Source organism: Perognathus longimembris, chromosome 4 (genome assembly GCF_023159225.1).
Source record: "Perognathus longimembris pacificus isolate PPM17 chromosome 4, ASM2315922v1, whole genome shotgun sequence".
Taxonomy (NCBI): domain Eukaryota; kingdom Metazoa; phylum Chordata; class Mammalia; order Rodentia; family Heteromyidae; genus Perognathus; species Perognathus longimembris.
The window spans coordinates 81,955,759-81,975,427 of NC_063164.1; the positions used below are offsets into that span (position 1 = coordinate 81,955,759).

General features: G+C 35.5%; 1 protein-coding gene across 1 annotated transcript in view; it reads right to left on the reverse strand.

Moving 5' to 3' along the window:
* Positions 1–19,669, reverse strand: part of Thsd7b (thrombospondin type 1 domain containing 7B) — an 873,729-nt gene that overhangs the window by 81,405 nt on the left and 772,655 nt on the right. The window contains exon 17 of the mRNA XM_048345548.1: positions 13,200–13,350. Within this exon, the coding sequence (XP_048201505.1) occupies positions 13,200–13,350 (151 nt within the window). The remainder of the gene's footprint in view (positions 1–13,199; positions 13,351–19,669) is intronic.

Consider the following 19,669-nt stretch of genomic DNA (forward strand, 5'->3'; position numbering starts at 1 on the left):
CTGACTTACTTTGAGGACCTCCAGATTCCATTGACCCCTGGTTATTGAATAGAGGGTATCCCTGCTCAATCAGAGTGAATCAAAGGGGTTCAAAGACAAAGCCAGCCAATCCAAAAAGAACTTAATATAAGAACAAAAATTGTTCATAGGGTTGTAAAAGTAAATAAGTAACTACTGAATACAGGGCTCAGGACTCCAAATGGAGTCTTTTTCTCCCACTCAAAACAAGCAGGAAGCTGAGCAGTCAATCGAAGACATAGAAGAGAACCCTCAAAATGCTCTACAAAGTCTACTGATAGAAATGATAAATGAAAAGTTTGAATCTCTTCAGTCAACTATTCTAGAGCGTTAGGAGGCAAAGCAAAAATTAATGGAGAATTTCATGGCCTCCAAAAATAGAAAGATAATTGAACTTCAAGAGTCAAATGAAAAGATAGTTACCCAGCTAAAAGATTTGAGAGACAGCACTCAAAACCAAATTAATGAAGTTGATGAAGTAAAGAAGTCCATGCAGGACCAAAGATATGATATGCAAATCATCAGGAAAGACCAGTCAGAGGGAAAAGAGATTTGAAATCAAGTAGCTAGCCTACAGTCCCCACTAACTGAAGCAGAGGATTGAATCTAAGAAGCTGAAGATTCCCTAGAATCTATGGGGAAAGATAAAAAATCAATACAAAACCAATACAATCGACAAAACAGATCACTCCAGGAGCTCCAAGACACAATCAGGAAGCCCAATTTTAGGCTAAGAAGTATTGAGGAAAACCTGGAGAAAGAAGTTAATGGAATAGGCAACCTATTTAACAGAATATTAGCTGAGACATCCTAAATATGCAAAAGGATAGGCCTATACAGATACAAGAAACATTTAGAACCCTAAACTGACTAGACCAGAATAGGACATCCCACCAACACATTGTGATCAAAACAGGATCAGTAGTGTACAAGGAAAGAATCCTTAAAGCTGTTAGGGAGAAGAAAACAATCACATATAAAGGAAAAGCACTCAGAATTTCCTCCAACTTTTTACCAGAGACCATGAAAGCAAGGAGAGCCTGGAATGAGGTATATCAAACCCTAAATAAAAATAACTACCAACCAAGAATACTGTACCCAGCGAAACTCTCATCCATAGCCGAAGGTCAAATAAAAGTCTTCCACAGTAAGGAAAAACTGAAACAATATATCTCCACCAAACCAGCTTTACAGAACATGCTCAAAGATGTACTATACAGGGAAAATAATCAAGATCCTAATACACACAGAGAAATGAACCCTAAATAGAAAACCAGAATATTTGATCAAGAAATGGGAAGACACATATTTTAACAAGATAGATATAATGAGAGGAACAAATGATCATCTCTCAATCCTAACTCTCAACATTAATGGACTTAATTCTCCAATCAAATGACTCATGGGGGAAAGGGAAAGGGGGAGGGGGAGGGGGGAATGAGGGAGGAGGTAACAAACAGTACAAGAAATGTATTGAATGCTTAAAATATGAACTATATCCACTCTGTGTATCAGTTTGACAATAAATAAATAAATAAATAAATAAAACCAATAGTGCTTGTGTAAAAAGAAAAAATGCAAATCAAAACAACACTGAATTTGTTTCACTTAGTATCATCATATCTACTAGGACTATCCTAGACATGTACTAATTTTTACAAATGCGGAAACCATGGAATCTATGTTTCTGGCTTATTTCATTTCATATGATTTTTGCCAAGTACTTCCATTTACTTATCAATGAGGCAATGTCAAACAGGTTTTGCTTTCTTGTTGTTTTTAATGTACTATGTGAAGTTCTTTATTTTTTCTTTCATATTTCCCCCTATGGTTTTTTCTATTCCCTGTTGTCACTTTATTTGACTTGGTACTCTGAGTATTGTATGTATGTCTATCTGAATTAGGGAAGGGAAGGGGAACAACAAACCGGTGAGACAAAGGACAAAGCAAACCAATGCAAAGTGATAAAAGACAATATGTTGGAAAAGAACTGTACAATTAGGGGTAGGAGAAATATGAAAGGAGTGGTAACAAGTTTGACAAGAAATCTCCATACTTCATTACATTTGTAACCATAAATCCTCTGTAAATCAATTTGACAATAAAATTAGATATAAAAATGAGATTCCCTCTCACCCCAGTTAGAATGGCCATTATCAAGAAAACAAATAATAACAAATGCTAGCATGGATGTGGCCAAAGTGATCCTTCTATGCTGTTGGTGAGAATGTAAAGTTGTTCAACCATTTTAGTAAGCACTATGCAGGTTCTTCAAAGAGTAAACATACATAAAGCACCCCTATGATCTTGCATTCCCATTCCTGGAAATTTACCTAATAGAACACAAACGGTGCCACACTAATGCAACCAGCACAAATATGTTTATTGTAGCATTATTTACAATGTCCAAGATATGGAACCAATCCAGATGCCACTTAGTGGTCAAATGGATCAAGAAAATATGATATAAAATCACAAGGGATTTCTGTGCTTCCATGAGGAAAATAATGATATTGTACTATTCATGGAGAAATGCAAAAACTTGGGGGGAAAAAATCATATTAAGTGAAATAAGCCAGACCCCCCAAAAAATAGGTTGCATGTTTTCCCCCATTTCTGGAAGCTAGATGAAAGCAAAAAGCTAGTTGTTTCCAAGGCCTGCCCATAACATAGTAAAACCCCAAATTAAACTTTTCAGATTTTATATTTAAAGAAGTTTTAAGCTAAGTAGGAGCTGATGTAGAATTGCACAAACAAGACAATTAACTAGAGTAATGCACCTATACTGCAGGTAGCCTTATTTCCTAGTTCTGACTTTGTATCTTGAAATAACAGAAATGATAATTTAAGAATACTGTTGTTGTTAAATACTACATAATGATTTACTAAGTATTCACAAAACTACTGGGCAAATGTTATTTTATCCTTATATTTTTTTAGGACTAAGCACATTCTCTAGTATCACTTATATTTATGTATAATCACTCTGAAAGTAATTTGAAATACACAGTACTAAAGGTGAAAATACATTAGTCAATCAACTCTTTTATTAGAAGATTTAAGGAGAGTGGCTGAACCAGTTTACATTCCCACCAACAATGAAGTAGGGTTCCCTTCTGGCCACATCCCCTCCAACAATTGTTATTGTTAGTTTTCTTGATATATGACATTCTTACTGGGGTGAGATGGAATCTCAATGTTGTTTTGATTTGCATTTCTTTTATGGCCAGTGATGTAGAGCACTTTTTCATATGACTCTTGGCCATTCTCATTTCCTCATCAGAGAAGGCTCTTTGTAAGTCTTTAGCCCATTTGATGAGGGGGCTATTGGTTCTTTGTGGTTTTACTCTAGCAAGCAGTATGGAGATTCCTCAGAAGGCTAAATATAGAACTCCCCTATGACCCAGCAGCCCCACTTTTGGGTATCTATCCAAAAGACCACAAACAAAATCACAGTAATGCTACCAGCACAACAATGTTCATCACAGCACAATTTGTCATAGCTAGAATCTGGAACCAACCCAGATGCCCCTCAGTAGATGAATGGATCAGGAAAATGTAGTACATATACACAATGGGATTTTATGCCTCTATTAGAAACAATGACATTGCCTCATTTGTAAGGAAATGGAAGGACTTGGAAAAAATTATACTAAGTGAAGTGAGCCAGACCCAAAGAAACATCGACTCTATGGTCTCCCTTATTGGGAATAATTAGTACAGGTTTAGGCAAGTCATATCAGAGCATCACAAGGCCCATTAGCTATACCCTTATGAACACCTAAGATGATGATTTATGATTTACTGATGTTGTGATTGTGGTAGTGGTCATTAAACTAGGGTTTGAATTTGATTCGTATACATTTTAGACAAACCATCTTCTATATGAGCCACAGCCACAGCACTTTTGCTTGCATTTCATTTTGGGAATAGTATCTAGCTAACTTTGCCAGTGCTGGGCTTGAACTTTCAGCCAACTGTATCAACCACCTAAGTAGGTAGTATTATAGTTAGGTACCACCTAAAGTTTTACTTGACTCCTAGGTCATTAAAGCAATTTATTTAAAGATGACTTATGAAGCAGTTTACCTATTTTTAATCATTTAGGGCTTTTAGTTACTAATTAATGAAAACTATTCATACATTCTGGATGTTAAATCCTTTGTCAGTTATGTATGCTTAATATTTTCTGTAATTTTTTAGTTAGAGAAATTAAAATAAAACATTACTGGATAATGAAAAAACTAAAATTGAGTAAAAGAAAACAAACTTGAAAAAATAAAATGTGAATGAAATTATAAAAGAATTGAATCTCTCATATATTGCTGAGAATAATGTAGATAGTACTATATCTTTCTAAGCTGTTTGAACATTTCTAACTACAAATATGTCCCTGTTTTAGAACTTACCGATTTCACGCCCTAAATGTGTGCTTTAAATTTGAATGCATGTTAATAAATGATTACTAGAATATTACCTGTGACAATTCAAAGATGGAGTAAAAATAGGAATATTAAATAAATTTGGATGGAGAATTAGTTATGTAAACTGAAAAACAACATCAAAGATCTTATCTTGTGGTATGCTGGAATTAGCATTATATTTTGATGATGTATACATCATCAAAAACTTAAAAAGTTCCTGCAATTGGAAAGAAAATGTCATTTATAAAACTCTAAACCTTACTGTAGTCAATAACTGAAAAAAAATGTAGCTTGTGTAAAGATGCCTCCAATAGTATGAAAGGGAGTAGAAATATAGTCTCAAATATATGAGTGAACTTGACCTTGAAATTTTATCACAATGAATAAACATTGAAATTACCATTCAGCTTTCTTGGAGCTTTCTTTCTTTCTTTCTTTCTTTCTTTCTTTCTTTCTTTCTTTCTTTCTTTCTTTCTTTCTTTCTTTCTATCTTTCCTTCTTTCTTTCTTTCTTTCCTTCCTTCTTTCTTTCTTTCCTTCCTTCTTTTCTTCTTGCCAGTCCTGGGCCTTGGACTTAGGGCCTGAGCACTGTCCCTGGCTTCCTTTTGCTCAAGGCTAGCATTCTGCCACTTGAGCCACAGCGCCACTTCTGGCCGTTTTCTATATATGTGGTGCTGGGAAGTCGAACCCAGGGCTTCATGTATACAAGGCAAGCACTCTTGCCACTAGGCTATATTCCCAGCCCTGGAGTGATTTTTCATAAGTAAAACATATCAATTAAAGAGTACCTCATTTCTAGAAGCAATAATAATCTAATAAAATGGTAAAATGATTAGCATTTCTTCTAGAAATATATGATTATGGACTTCTATAAGTATATATGATTGTGTTGAGACAGAGGGTGACAAAAAGTCATCTACATCTCTAACTGCCATCTGTGTGACAATCATCCAGCTTAATAGGTAATAGTAGACATGATTTTTTTAATATAAGATATAATTCAGGGGCTGGGAATATGGCCTAGTGGCAAGAGTGCTTGCCTCCTACACATGAAGCTCTCAGTTCAATTCCCCAGCACCACATATATGGAAAACGGCCAGAAGGGGTGCTGTGGCTCAGATGGCAGAATGCTAGCCTTGAGCGGGAAGAAGCCAGGGATGGTGCTCAGGCCCTGAGTCCAAGGCCCTGGACTGGCCAAAATATATATATATATATATATAATTCATGTAGTCTTGGTCTTAGTTTTGTCCTGATTTGATATCTCTTTGTTCCATTATACCAAAAATATTACAAATAATCTCAGTATAAGATGCACAAGGTTTATGAGTCACATAGCATCATAGTGAAACTCAGGTATATAAAGAAAGTCAGTATCCAGGAGAATATAATTGTCATTTAGCTCAGCACTAATAAAGTCTGCCTATCAAGTGTGAGGCCATGGGTTTAAAAATTTCCCTTTTAATAATAGTAAAAGAAAAGCTCAATATACATGAACATAACTTTAAATGGACAAAACAAGAATATGAGGTAGACTCTTCTGAACACACTAGAAAATTGTTTCTACTTTTAGTGATTGTTTTCCTGGATTGCAGTCATGGAATTGCAGTCAGCTGCTTCTTCACATGTATTGCCATTAGGAATCATAAACATAACGGATGAAACTTGATTAATTTTACAGTATAAAACTACATAACCACATCAAAGATCAGGATTAACCTTAAAAAAGGAAACAAACAAAATATAATCGGAAAAATCTAGGACCCTATCATTCTCCATTCTAGTTCCTGGCCATTCCTTGAAATTGTGAATGTTTCACTGTTGAATGTTCCAAGGTTTGGGCTCATATTTTAATGTCTTAATATTTGTTTTGGGAGGATATAAATTGACTTATGAATAATCTAGCTTCTTCTGAAGTTTGTGTATAAATTTTATTAGGGAAGTCTAGAGTAAACAATTGCTATAATCCCATCTTCTTTCTGAGGCCTGGTCTTTGTAAGGTTATTACCAGATGGCCTGAAGACTTTAAGTGATAACTCTGATCAAGACTGTGGCATTCAAATGTGTCCTAGACCTGTTTGTGTTGGAATGGTTACAGCATGAAGCTCCCCAGAAGTCATATTTTGCTTATAAGGAGGGAATTTTCACTCTATGTGTATACAAATTAATATTTACTCCACAATTCAAGCTTACGAAGATAGCTAGATTGGATTTTTTTGCCTACTTCCTTACTATTCCACATATTGACATTCAAATTCTAGCTTCTCATATTTCTCAGGCTCTGATATCTGGAAATAGCTTGGTCATGTCTGATCCCATAATTTCTTCCTCTGTTTGGTAGAAAGTGGTTCTGTGATCTGAATTTTGAGACTTATCTCATTTGGTTTTCTTCTCTCATTGACAATAGTTCAACATAGCTTGTCATGCAGTGTCTTACAAATGTGGTTTGATATGTTTGGGCTGTGTAAAGTTGTTTGTGATGGGAAGATAAATACAATCCAATCTGAATGTATCTAGTGGTAGTTCCACATGACTAGAAATGAAACTTCTGTCTCCTCTCCAGTTCTTTCTGAACTAGCTTTACAATCAAGCTGAACCATTAATAAGTTAATGAGCTTGTGGAATTGTATAGAAGAATCATGATGGTAATTTTCTGAAAAACATATACTTACAAAGTATCAGAAATATTGTGGTTATGTTTAGTTGTGATTATTCATTACATCTTAAAATGATAGATACAAGTATTTGTGAATAAATGATATGAAATGTGGGGCATATGATCTACAATAGAGCCATCCCATAATCTTTGGCAACAACCACACCCATATATGGGGAATCTCAAGCACTTTATATAAGCTGGGATGTGTTGATCAGGCAATTATGGAGAGAAAGTATGACTGTACAATTTCAATAAAATGAATTATTTTCCACAAATATATTTGACCTTCCAAAAACAAGTTTTGGTTGAATATGCTGATATGGAACCATAAAAGAGGGAAAGCACAGAAATGTAACCTAGCATTTTTCATTTTTATTTTTTTTGTGCCAGTCCTAGGGTTTGATCTCAGGGCCTGGATACTATCCCTTGAGCTTTTGTGCTCAAGGCTAGGACTCTACCACTTGATCTTGGCTCTTTTTTTCTTCCAAAGTGCTTCCTGCCCATGTAGGGTTCAAAATGTGATCCTCAGATCTCAGCCTCCTGAATAGCTTGAATACAGCACGTTGAGCCATCACTTTTAGCCTTCTAATGGTTAATTGGAGGTAAGAGTGTCAGACTTTCTTGCCCAGTCTGGCTTCAAACTATGATCCTCAGGTCTCAGCTTCCTGAATTGCTAAGTGTGAGCCAACAGTGCCCAGGTAATCTTTGCTCTTTTAAACTGAGAAGCTCTAATATAAAATAAAGGCAGGGGTAGAGGACTTAGGGGAAAGGAGAGGAAATAGAAGACTGATAGCAATAGAACCCTTATTTTGTACTCTAAATGCATGATAGTGAAAAAAATCAAAGAAATCAAACTGTATAAAAGAGAATGATAATAAGCATATTAAATTTCAGAAAATGAAGCAGACTGCTTTTTATCAGATTCTAATTTTCTGAGTATGAAATGAGGTGCCCTCCTTTCAATGCCTCCTTATTCTGGAAATAAGACTGGCTCTAAGTGAAATCACAGCTCATTGCTCATGGGGTAAGACTCTTGTGAAAAACCTGGAGTAATGAACTATTGTCTTCGAACAGACAATACTATCAGCTTATCAGGGGGAAAAACCAGAATTTACTATTCACATTATAAAAAAATTCCATCATTGTCTTCTGCCTTTCAGCTGTGAGTTAAAAAAACAAAACAAAAAAAAGCCCTAGGCAGCCTAAGGGTCTTGATTCTTAGATGTGTCCTCTAAAGAGACACAGAGGCTGCCATCTGCTTGTGAGAATGTTAGGAGAGGATAGGAGTGCTTGGAGCTGAACACTAGCAGTAAACCTTGGGGCAATTGCTTCCCTAAAACAGGACACATAAGAGTGTTGCAAAGTTCTGAGACTACTGAGTCATCAGTAATAAAATGTCACTGCTCAGAGACTTTCCTGCAAATAATACTGGAGTACAATGAAAGAGGAAAGGTTGGTGGGAGGGGGGGTATGGGGGAGGATTTTGCTTAACTTCAATGCTTAATTATGGATCACATCATATAAATTGGCCAGCATTTTTCTTTCTCTTTTAGAGCTGTCTTTGCCTGAAGGAATAAGCCAGTATTCTGTACTGGCTTTCACTAGCAGATCGTGCACCCATAAAGAATGAAATAAAAGGGTAAATTTTAGAAATAAAGTGTATACTCAAAGCACAATATTAAGGCTTTGATCAAATCCAGACTCTATTACACTTAAACCCTGTGTAGTTTCTTTGCAAAGTTTTCTGTTGTGATCCTTCTCCAGAGGTTGGTGACAGTACAAAGATTTGAGTCTGTATTTGATCATGAGGTTTTGTTTGGACAACTCTTCAACGAATCTTCAGTACCCACTATTGAGGGGAGAGAATGCCTGGCTTGATGTTGTGAATCAATTAAAGTTCACACAGATTTTTTAAACACGAGTCACCTTTTCTGTAGAGGAGTTTCAAAGTCTTGCTTCTGCAAAACATACATGAGTTTGAAAATTTATCTCTAAGACCTTTGCTTTCTCCTATCAAAAGCATTGCTTGAGAAATTCCTTTGCTAAAACTCCAAGGAGAGCCACCAATAGAAAATATGTTTTATTCTATGGAAACTATGATAGAATAAATAAAGGCCACTATAAACTCTTTTAAATACATGCATAAAAATAGACTCTTTAAATCAGGCTGAGCAATTTCAAATGTTCCAAATGTTACAAAGGGGCTTCAATATGTCAGTTTATGAGTACATCTTGATCATTGTCACTCCTTCCATCATTCTCCCCCATCTCTCCCTATAAAACTCACTTGAGGAATATGTGATTCTACAAATACTTACCCAGTTCAGTTTTGAAAGACATAAGATCAGTATCAAAATGAACAAAAGTATATAAAGGAGAAAAATCACCTAATAAGTATTGAACTATTATATGCATGTGTACACATTAAATTGTGTATATATATATATGCAAACATACATATGTGCTTATTTACATATATACCTGGTCTTACTTCTAAGGTTAAAACTATTGTGAAGAAGTTTGTAAATACAGTTTCATAAGGTTCTTTTAAATGAAAGCAATGCACAAAACTAAGTAAGTTGAGGACAAAAATATGTATTGGATTATGAGAACGTGAAAAAGACAAAAGCATAAAATAAATACTTTTTCCCCATTTTCTTCGAATTCCTCCTTGAATTGTGGTTGGTTGTATTTGGTCTGTTTACTCTGGTTCTGAATCATGCAAATTTTAATTGTTTCAATTTTATGTTAATGACTTATTAATTCTTTTAAATGGCTTGTAATTGGCAGAGACTCAAGTCTGTAACCTAGTTATTTAAAGGTACTATTTGGTGCCTTATTTTGTAATATTGATATTAACTTAGACAAAAGTCACATTTCAGTAGAGAACATAAGATCAAGTAATAACTTGTTTTACAAAGTGAGGGGAGAGATTTTTCTGCTGTAGCTTACAGAATATACTGTGGCCTTTCTCTTGTTTCCCAGTTGGATTATAAAAAATGTGAGGATTGTTTTGGCTGTCTGTGAATCCTTGTCCACTTCATCCTTTACTCCTTCTGTTCTTCTATCAGTACTATATTAAGTACTACTGTATTACTTACAAAACATACCAACCCAAAAGTTTAAACATTATTAAGATTTGTTTTGGTGTTTGTATAACAACAGTTCCTTGGAAGGGAAAAATATAACCAAATATTGTGAATTGGTTCCATCAACATAGGTCACACTGAAAGCACCAAAGAAGATTTTGGTGAAATAGTAGTAAACAGAGAGTCCTTTAGTCAGCATATATAATACAGAAAGATCTTAAATTAATTGTTTCCTTTCTCAGGAAATGTGCACTGAGTTGCTGATTACAATTCAGGAACAATGATTCTGCTTCCTGCTTTGTGGTGATCATCATCAATATTGGCATTATTGTTAAGCTCTAATTAAGTTCTTAAGACGTTGGGGCATTATGCCATGACTTTCAAACTTGATAAAATTATGCAACATATTTAGAAATATAGGGGACTAATCACATACTGAATCTGATTCCCATTTCTGTTTCCATTCTGAGGTTTCTATTTCCTTTAAAGCCCACTAGAGCATACAAGAGAAAACAATATTTCTCTGTCAGACTGACTTAAGGACCACTGAAGAGTATGTTGTAATGACACTTTGCATTTCATGGTTTTAGCATTGAGTTGGGTGCCTAAGGATTGACAATGAAAGTTATTTATTAATTATTATTATTATTACATGTAACTCTAAAATACATAAATATTCTTGTCATGATGGCAAGAAATTATCTATATCCACCTCCAGACATAGGAAAGGAGGCTAAAATATATTGTCCATCTCCAATTTCCAAGCATTCTAAAAATAGAAAAAATGATTAGACTTGGAAAATCAAAATTCAAAGAAAATAATTATCCTAAAGAAACAAATGCATAGTGGTAGGTAATCACAATCTTCTGCAAATGTTCATAAAAATTTCTTCCCAGTGGTCAGACATCTGGGATTAACAGAGCAACATTTTCATTGCAAAGTGATTACAGCTTAATGGAGTCTTCTGTGAGTAAATTAGAACAGGAAAGGAGAAAGATCATGGCCTCTACGTTTAATTAAACTTCAGGTTTCTAATTCTTCTGTAGGTTGATTAACAAACACCATGCTGAGCATACTCTCTAAAGTGAGTTTATGTACTCAGTCATGGGAAACACTTATCAGACACAAAGGACATACTGTTTTATCCTCAAAGGAAACAATCCACTTTATTAAAAAGAGAACTATTCATACTAAATCAATCTTATTTTTCCAGAAAAGTCAACAATGGATATAACATCAAAGGCTCTGGCTTCTTCAGACCAACTAAAATCCATTTTAGTTCCTCACTTGCCACACCTAAAACTCCTTAAGTTTTCTAAAGATCATTATCTCCAGTTGAATAATAAACTAATAATAATATTTAAGTCAGAGTTTTAGTGCAAGAATTAAAAATAATACTTGTTACAAGTACTTCACTCAAAATATATGGTAAATAAATGTTAGCTTTTTATTATATTCAAATAATGCACAAAGTAAGTAACTTAGTAACCATCCAGTATGTTTTATTTTTAATACAGAACAATTCAACAGGTTAAAAATAAATTGACAGGGAAATCTATTAGAGTTGCAACAACATTTAATAAGCAGTTAATAGTTAAAAGCTACAAAAACAGGGCTGGGGATATGGCCTAGTGGCAAGAGTGCCTGCCTCGGATACACGAAGCCCTAGGTTCGATTCCCCAGCACCACATATACAGAAAACGGCCAGAAGCGGCGCTGTGGCTCAAGTGGCAGAGTGCTAGCCTTGAGCGGGAAGAAGCCAGGGACAGTGCTCAGGCCCTGAGTCCAAGGCCCAAGACTGGCAAAAAAAAAAAAAAAAAGCTACAAAAACAAATTATTATTACAAATATAGTCTCCATTTTCTTAGAAAGATTTCTATAATCTTCCTACAATTTGTTACTATAACAGTTGAATTTAATATATCCATTTTATCATCTTAGTACTTGAAGCCATATAATATGTTCTAATCTCCATTATTCTTTGCCAAAATTTTACATAATAGAATTTGCCTTCTGGAAATATTATGCTGGAATTTGCTACTATAAGAATATTTAGGGGCTGGGAATATGGCCTAGTGGCAAGAGTGCTTGCTTCCTACACATGAAGCTCTTGGTTTGATTCCCCAGCACCACATATATGGAAAACACCAGAAGGGGCACTGTGGCTCAGGTGGCAGAGTGCTAGCCTTGAGCAGGAAGAAGCCAGGGATGGTGTTCAGGCCCTGAGTCCAAGACCCAGGACTGGCCAAAAAAAAAAAAAAAAAAAATTATTTAACCACATCCCTGCTATGTTTCCATTTTACAAAAATAAAAGAAGAGAAAAGTCAAGCAAAGGATTTGGACTCAGCTCAAAGTTGTGGTTTTCTTTTCTTCTGTCAACTTTAAAAGTAAAAACACTGTAAAAGAACACATCATCTTTGGGGAAAAATAGTAAAAGGCAAAACCAGATCCTTACTAACAAGCAAAATTTCAGAGGGGTGTTGGATTAATTTTTTTTTAATTTAATTTATTTATTAATTGAACACAAATTTTTTTGACAAGGTGTTGTGCAAAAAGGGTACAGTTACATAGTAGGGCAGTGTGTACATTTCTTGTGATATCTTACACCCTGTTTTGTTGGATTCTTAAGGCATAAATGATTCCACTAGGATAAAATCGATGAACTTATAAGGAGAGTCATTTCTGTGCTAAGGAAGATCACTTTAACAATGGATGTGTAGTCAAATACGTGTACAATCATTACAAGCTCATTTTCCTCGTTCAACTTCCGATAGTAAAAAGGGATTTGGAAGAAGCAATGGCATCTTAAATTGTTCAGTCTCAAATGCAAACCTTTTTCTTGCTTATTTATTTATGGATTGATGTATTTGTATATTTATTGTTGGCCTCAGGGAAAAAATATATATCCTGTGTTACTAGATAAAGGCTTGGGAAGTGCAGCACTGTGAGTGTTTAGAGGACAATAGAGAAGGTAGCACTGGAAACCAAGGGTATTAATAAGGAAAGAAATTACCTGAGGGCATGGGGTCCATGTTCCCCACTCAGACATGACACAGTCATTGGAACACAGGAGAGAACAGGACTGGGTTTCTGGGGGTGCTTCATCCTGATTGCACAGGCTGGTATTCACTGCCTCGCCTTCACTGTTCACAGAATTCACACACCTGTTAGGCAAAACCAGAAGACAGACTGATTGCTTAAAAGAGTGAGGAGTATGCTTAAAGCTATTGTAGTATTCTATAGTTACTGACTGAAAGGTAGTTAAATTTAAAACAAGATACATAAAAAGCTCAGGATACAAAACTAGAAAACACTTGTATTCCTCATCTAGTGGGCTTTTATTGAGTGATTGCTCAATATGGAACCCTTTATTCAGCAAGGAGAAAAAAACCAACAGCAATGGAAAATGTCAGTAAGTCAGTCTTGATAACTTTTTGTTGAGGATGTCCTTAAACCATGATCCTTCTATCTCCACTCCCAAGTGGCTAAGATTACAAATGTGAAGCAATTCCCTTGTCTGGGAAGACCTGGAAACATAACTACTCATGTCCAGTACTGAGTAAATATTCCTTTCCTTAACAACATTCCCAAACCTTCCTAACCTTTGCCCTATACATTACAGCCTAAAGTATGGTAGCCTTTCATCCATCTGTAAAGCCAGCGACATGCTATCTCTTTATAATACCCTTGTGTAGTAATAATTTCCTCTTTGTCATCTCTCTATCTATCCCTAAGGATCTGGGGAACAAGTTGTGTCCACCAGACAACCCAGGAAACCATCTTATGGCAAGGTCCAGGTATTAAGATATACACATCTGGGACATAGTTCTGTCTGCCACGCTAGATTTCCTTCACTGAGTTTCCAGAATGCTAGCTACTGAATTGTTTATTTCACTCATGATCTAAGAAGATACTTTTCTGGAGATTCTGTCTAGTGTAAGAATAAAGACTAAAAAGACCAAAATTGAAGATCTCCCCAAATGTAGTTATCTACTATATATTGTATATCATCAATTTCTTTCCATCTTTCCTATCAGTAGTAATTTCTACTACAAAACTGCTCTAAGATTGTGTGCATTTATTATCAGCACTTTCTTCCATTCCTTCCTCTCTATTATTGCTTGCCGAACCTACTTTAATCATGTTTTTATTGCTGTTGCAAGAAAATCTCTTATCAAAATCATCAGGAGACTCCATGTTGTCAAACTTAATAGTCAATTCTTATCTGGGTAAAGACAGGAGCATTTGAAACAATTGAATACTATATCTTCCTTGAAAAAGTCTCTTGTTTTCTCATTTTCCTTGTTTTCTTCTTATCCCCTTGGTTCTTTCTCAGCCTCATTTGTAGAATCATTCTTTTTGACTCTTCTTAACCTATGAAAGTTGGAGTCTCCTAGGGCTCACAATTTTATCAATACAAACAAAATTTTAAGCTAATGATACACAAATTTCTATTTTTCAATCATAGTCCTGAACCCGAGCTTGTAAATGGCTCAGTTGGAGAGCTAATGGAACATTTCAAATTTACTATGTTCAAATGGCAACTATAGCTTTCCTGTCAAACCTGCTTCATATATTTCCCAATTCAACTAATGACAGTCTTCTCATTGCTTAGGTCATGCAATCTAACAATAAGCATTGATATCATTGATATATGTTTATCTTCTACAATTATTAGATCAGAAAACCTTTCGTTCTGTACCTTTAAAATATATTCCAAGTTTGACCTTACCACCTTCACTTTTATGGAATGTAATCTAACCAAAAACTTTTCTCATCTTGAATTATTCAGTGGCTTCAAGTCTACATCCTTGTCTCTAAAGTATTATGAAATATGGTACTTTCTCTGTAAGAGTAAGGTCATTTTCCAATGTAAATAGAAGCATTTCATCCTCTTCTACCCTAAACCTTTTATAGTCTCATGCATTCATTTTGAAATTAGAATGATACTATAAGTTTTTATTGTGTTTTAGAATATAGGACATGATTTGAGTACTGGTAGTAGATATTCAGGACATAATATGTGAAACAAAAATTATTCGATTTTACACATTCCGTACCCTGTGGTTTTCTTTCTTTCTTCTTCCTATTGTTAGTGTGTGTGTGTTCGTGTGCACACACACATGCACATATACGCACATGTGTCTGCTATTGCTGGGGTTTGAATTTGGGCCCTGGTCATTTTACTTGAGCTTTTTTACTCAGGGCTACTGCTATATCACTTGAGCCATAGCTATACTTCTGGCTTTCTTTGTGATTAACTAAATGTAAGAGTCTCATGAAATTTTCCTCCTCAGGTTGACCTCATACTGTCATCATTAGATCTCAGCTTCTTGAGTAGCTAGGATTACACAGGTGAGGCACCCAACTTCATTCTTATTTTTTTGTTCTAATTAACATTAACTAGTTGTACAGAAAGTTTTAAGTAAGTTTCAATTTTCTTTCTTCAGATCCTCAAATTCATTCAGATTTCTCACTTTAGTAGAGTTTCTACTGAAAATGCATTTTTCCTACCAGTACCTTTGGAACAGTACCCCCACCATTAAGCCCAATTTTACATTCTTCTTCACAATACACAGAAAAGATATTTCAGTATATAAATTTATGTCTACTTTTCTTTCCTGACACATTGTAAGTTCTTTGAGAATAACCAAATAGTGCTAAGGATTGAATCCAGGACCTGAGTGTACTAGGAAAACACACTAACACTAAACTACAAGCCCAGCTTCATAAACTTTTTACATTCAGATATTTATCTCCAGAATCCAGAATGAACTCTGCTACATAGAAAGCAAATAATCACAATTATGTTTGGAACTGAAAGATGACCGTACTCATAGGTAAACCATGAATCTCCTCCAGTAGTCTCCAGCATCAAAGTTTTATAAAAGAACAGGTTAGCTTTTTCATTCATTATAACATAATCTTATATAGGTCAATAATAATTTAAAGTGCATGATTTCTATCAGGTTAGGCTTCGCATATTTTAATGTGATCATTTACATAAATCAATGCTTGTTACATGATATGTGCATGTTGGTTTGTGAGGGCTGCCATAAAAATACGTAGTGTGACGGTTAATTCTCATTTTCAACTTGATTAAGTTAGAAATGCCTAGGAAATTAGTAAAACAGACCTTTAGTTATATCTGTGAGGATGCTTATAGAACAATTTGATCAAGAGGATTCTGAATGAATTAATTTGAATGGAAGCTCTAGGCAGTTGACTCATGACTATTATCCTAGGTACTCAGGAGGTAGACATTGTAAGACTCATGGTTCAAGTCAAGACCAGGCAAAAAGTTCTTGAGACCTGCATCTCAATTAGTAGCAGTGATGATTACCCATCATCTCAGCTACAGCAAAAAGCATAAATATAAGGATCATTGCAGAGACCAGCCTGGCAACAGCCAGCTGTATCTTAAAAATAATCAGAGCAAAAATGAACTAGAGGAATGGCTTGTGCCTGTGTCTGCCTTGCGATGACAAAATCTTTAGTTCAACCCCGGCACAAAAAAACAGATGTGAATAGATTATTGAGGAGGGAAAATACTTCTTTCTCAAGTGGAGGCAGTCAGTCTATCCTTAGGGTGTATATCTTGCTCTGACCCTTTCCTATTATTACTCTCTTCTTCTTATCTTCCATAATGTGAGATGCTTGGTCATACCCTCCCTGATTAGGTAGGCTGACACCACTAAACCATAAACCAAAATAAATTCTTCCTCTTTTAAATTGTTAAGTCAGGTATTTTGTCATAGCTATGGGAAAGTAGCTAACAGAAAATTGGTACTGAGAAGTAGGGTTATTGCATGACTTATCCTGACAATGTGGTTGAGAAAACTTTGAAAATGGTTTGTGAGAAGAATGGAGAATTTTATTCCAGGCATCTACCCAAGAGATTACAAAACCAAAGCCACCAGGACAACTATGTTGTTCATCACAGCACAATTGTCATCGCAACACAATTTGTCATCTCTAAAATATGGAACCAACCCAGATTCCCCTCAGTAAATGAGTGGATCAAGAAAATGTGGTACATATACACAATGGAAAATGTGGTACATATACACATTCTATCAGAAAGAATGTCCCAGTCATAAGCAAATGGAAGGACTTGGAAAAAATCATACTATGTGAAGTGAGCCAGACCCAAAGAACATGGACTCTATGGTTTTCTTCATTGGGAATAAGTAGTACATGTCTAGTAGAGTCCTAGAAGAAGAGCACCATAGCTCAATAGCTATGTCCATATGAATACAAAAGTTGATGATAAGCGAAATGAACTCCAAGTTATGGAAACAAGTGGTTTATCATTGTTGTTACTATTTTCACCATACCACGTGAAATTATGCCCTTTTCTTTTGTCTTTCTTTCCCGTGGTTTTACCCCTAATATCTCTGCAACTGATTTTAGTACCCTGGGTATTGTATATACATGTATTGGAACTAGGGAAGGAAAAGGGAATACCAAAATCAAGAGACAAAGGATAAAAAGACAAACCAATGCAATAGAAATACTTACAAAACTATATGGTATAAACCAACTGTACAACTCATGGTGCAGGGGGGAGAGGGAAATAGGGAAGGGAAGGTGGGGGAAAATAAGGGAGGAGATAACAAGTTGGATAAGAAATGTATACATTGTCTTACATATGAAACTCTAACTCCTCTGTACATCACTTTAACAATGAAGAAGTAAAAAAAAGAATTGGGAAAAGTTTTGAGAAGCAGGTAGAATAGTTGTAGGATGTTACAGCCACAGCTTGGTGGAGGGGGGTTGTTGTTCTGGTAGGAGCTCAGAAGATCAGAATGCTGACAGGAATATGTAAAATGAAGGCCAGACTCATGAGGTTTCAGGTAGAAATGAGAACTCTATTTGGAATTGGATTGGAGGCCATTTGTGTTAAATTATTTTTCCTGTCAGGAGACGCTGAATGAGTCTGAATTAAAAAGGCAATGGATGCATTAATTTGGCAGAGGAAATTTACAACAGTCCAATATTCATGCTGTGAAATTGTGAATGCTAACTGCTTTTAGTCAGGTTTACATTGAAAATGGAAAGCAAATAGCAGAGCAGAAAGATTTCTAAAATGTGTAATTTTGCCAGAAAATGAGCGCACATAAAGCTGAAAATAAGGAGATGATCATTGCTAAAGAAATTGAAGGCACTAGAAAGAATCATATACTTTGCACAAGGACCATAGAAGAAATATCCTGAAGGCATCTCAAGAATTGGCCAGGCTTCACACATGCACTGCTCAAAGTATGAAAGGGTAAAAATTATGTGAAATCTTTTCTCTTGAGAAGAGAGTGCTTCTCGAAACACCTCAGTTAGGTAACTTCCTAGGAACCACCCAGGAACTTCTTTTCCAAGTATCCGTTTCACTATGCTCAGCTACTTAGACATTTGGAGGTGACTGTAGGTAGAGCTCAAGCTGATAACAGAGCTCAGCATTATCTGTAATATTCACTTTTCAGGTAAGAAGAATGTAAGAGTTATGGGAAGATGGAAATTTCCACCCAGATTTCAAAGGAAGGCCTGGGAGACCAGGAAACTCATGACAGTTCTGGGATCTCTGCAGTTTGTCCCTGAGAAGGTGATGTGTGGAGTTGGAATAATGAAGGGTAAGTTGCAATAGAAACCTTAGGAGATTTCAGGAGCATGGAATATTTGTCAGGGAAAGCCATGGGCAACAAGAAGAGATAAGAGAGCTTTCTCTGCTTCTTGTTTGCTATCATTTGAACTCTTTAAGACATCCCTTCACCCCAACCATGATGGGCTGGAACCTGTAAAAGTATGAGGAAAAATTAGCTACCATAAGCTATTTCTATGAGGTAGCTTGCCATAATGACAAGAAAATTAACTATTCCATACAGGGTAACACAAAAACTTTTTTTTTAACTAATTCTGAATGCTAAAAATCTGAAATGAAGATGCTTCCAGTAGATTTCTTCCAAGTCTTTTTTCTTTGACATGTGGGATGGCTTGGTATTTTAAAGTGGAACTTCTACTGTGTGTATTTATCTGAATTTCCTCTTCTTGAAGGGGACCATACCAGACTAGAGATGATATCAATACCTAATTTTACTGTAATTGTTTCTTCATCTTCTTTATCTACTAGTGTTTCAAGTCACATATTGACATACAAAGGGCTGGAATTTTGACATGTGGATTTTCTGGGGAGCATAATTAGTCCATGACAGAATAATGTTTGTTAGTGTTCTTGTTCTTATTATACCAGGTCTTATAGGTTTGAGCTGACACATATAGCTGAAAGATCTTGTTTGAATGTGTTCTTCAATCAATCATTTGCTATTCTGCCAGTAGCTATTTATTCCTGTAAAGCTTTCTCTCTCTCTCCTGACATTTTCCTTTAATGCTGCCAAAAGTCCTGAATAGGATGAGAGTATGTAATGAATCAGCTTGTTTCCATGTTGCTTTATTAACTCTGTTGGTCAGTCATTTTTTAAAGCCACCTGAGAA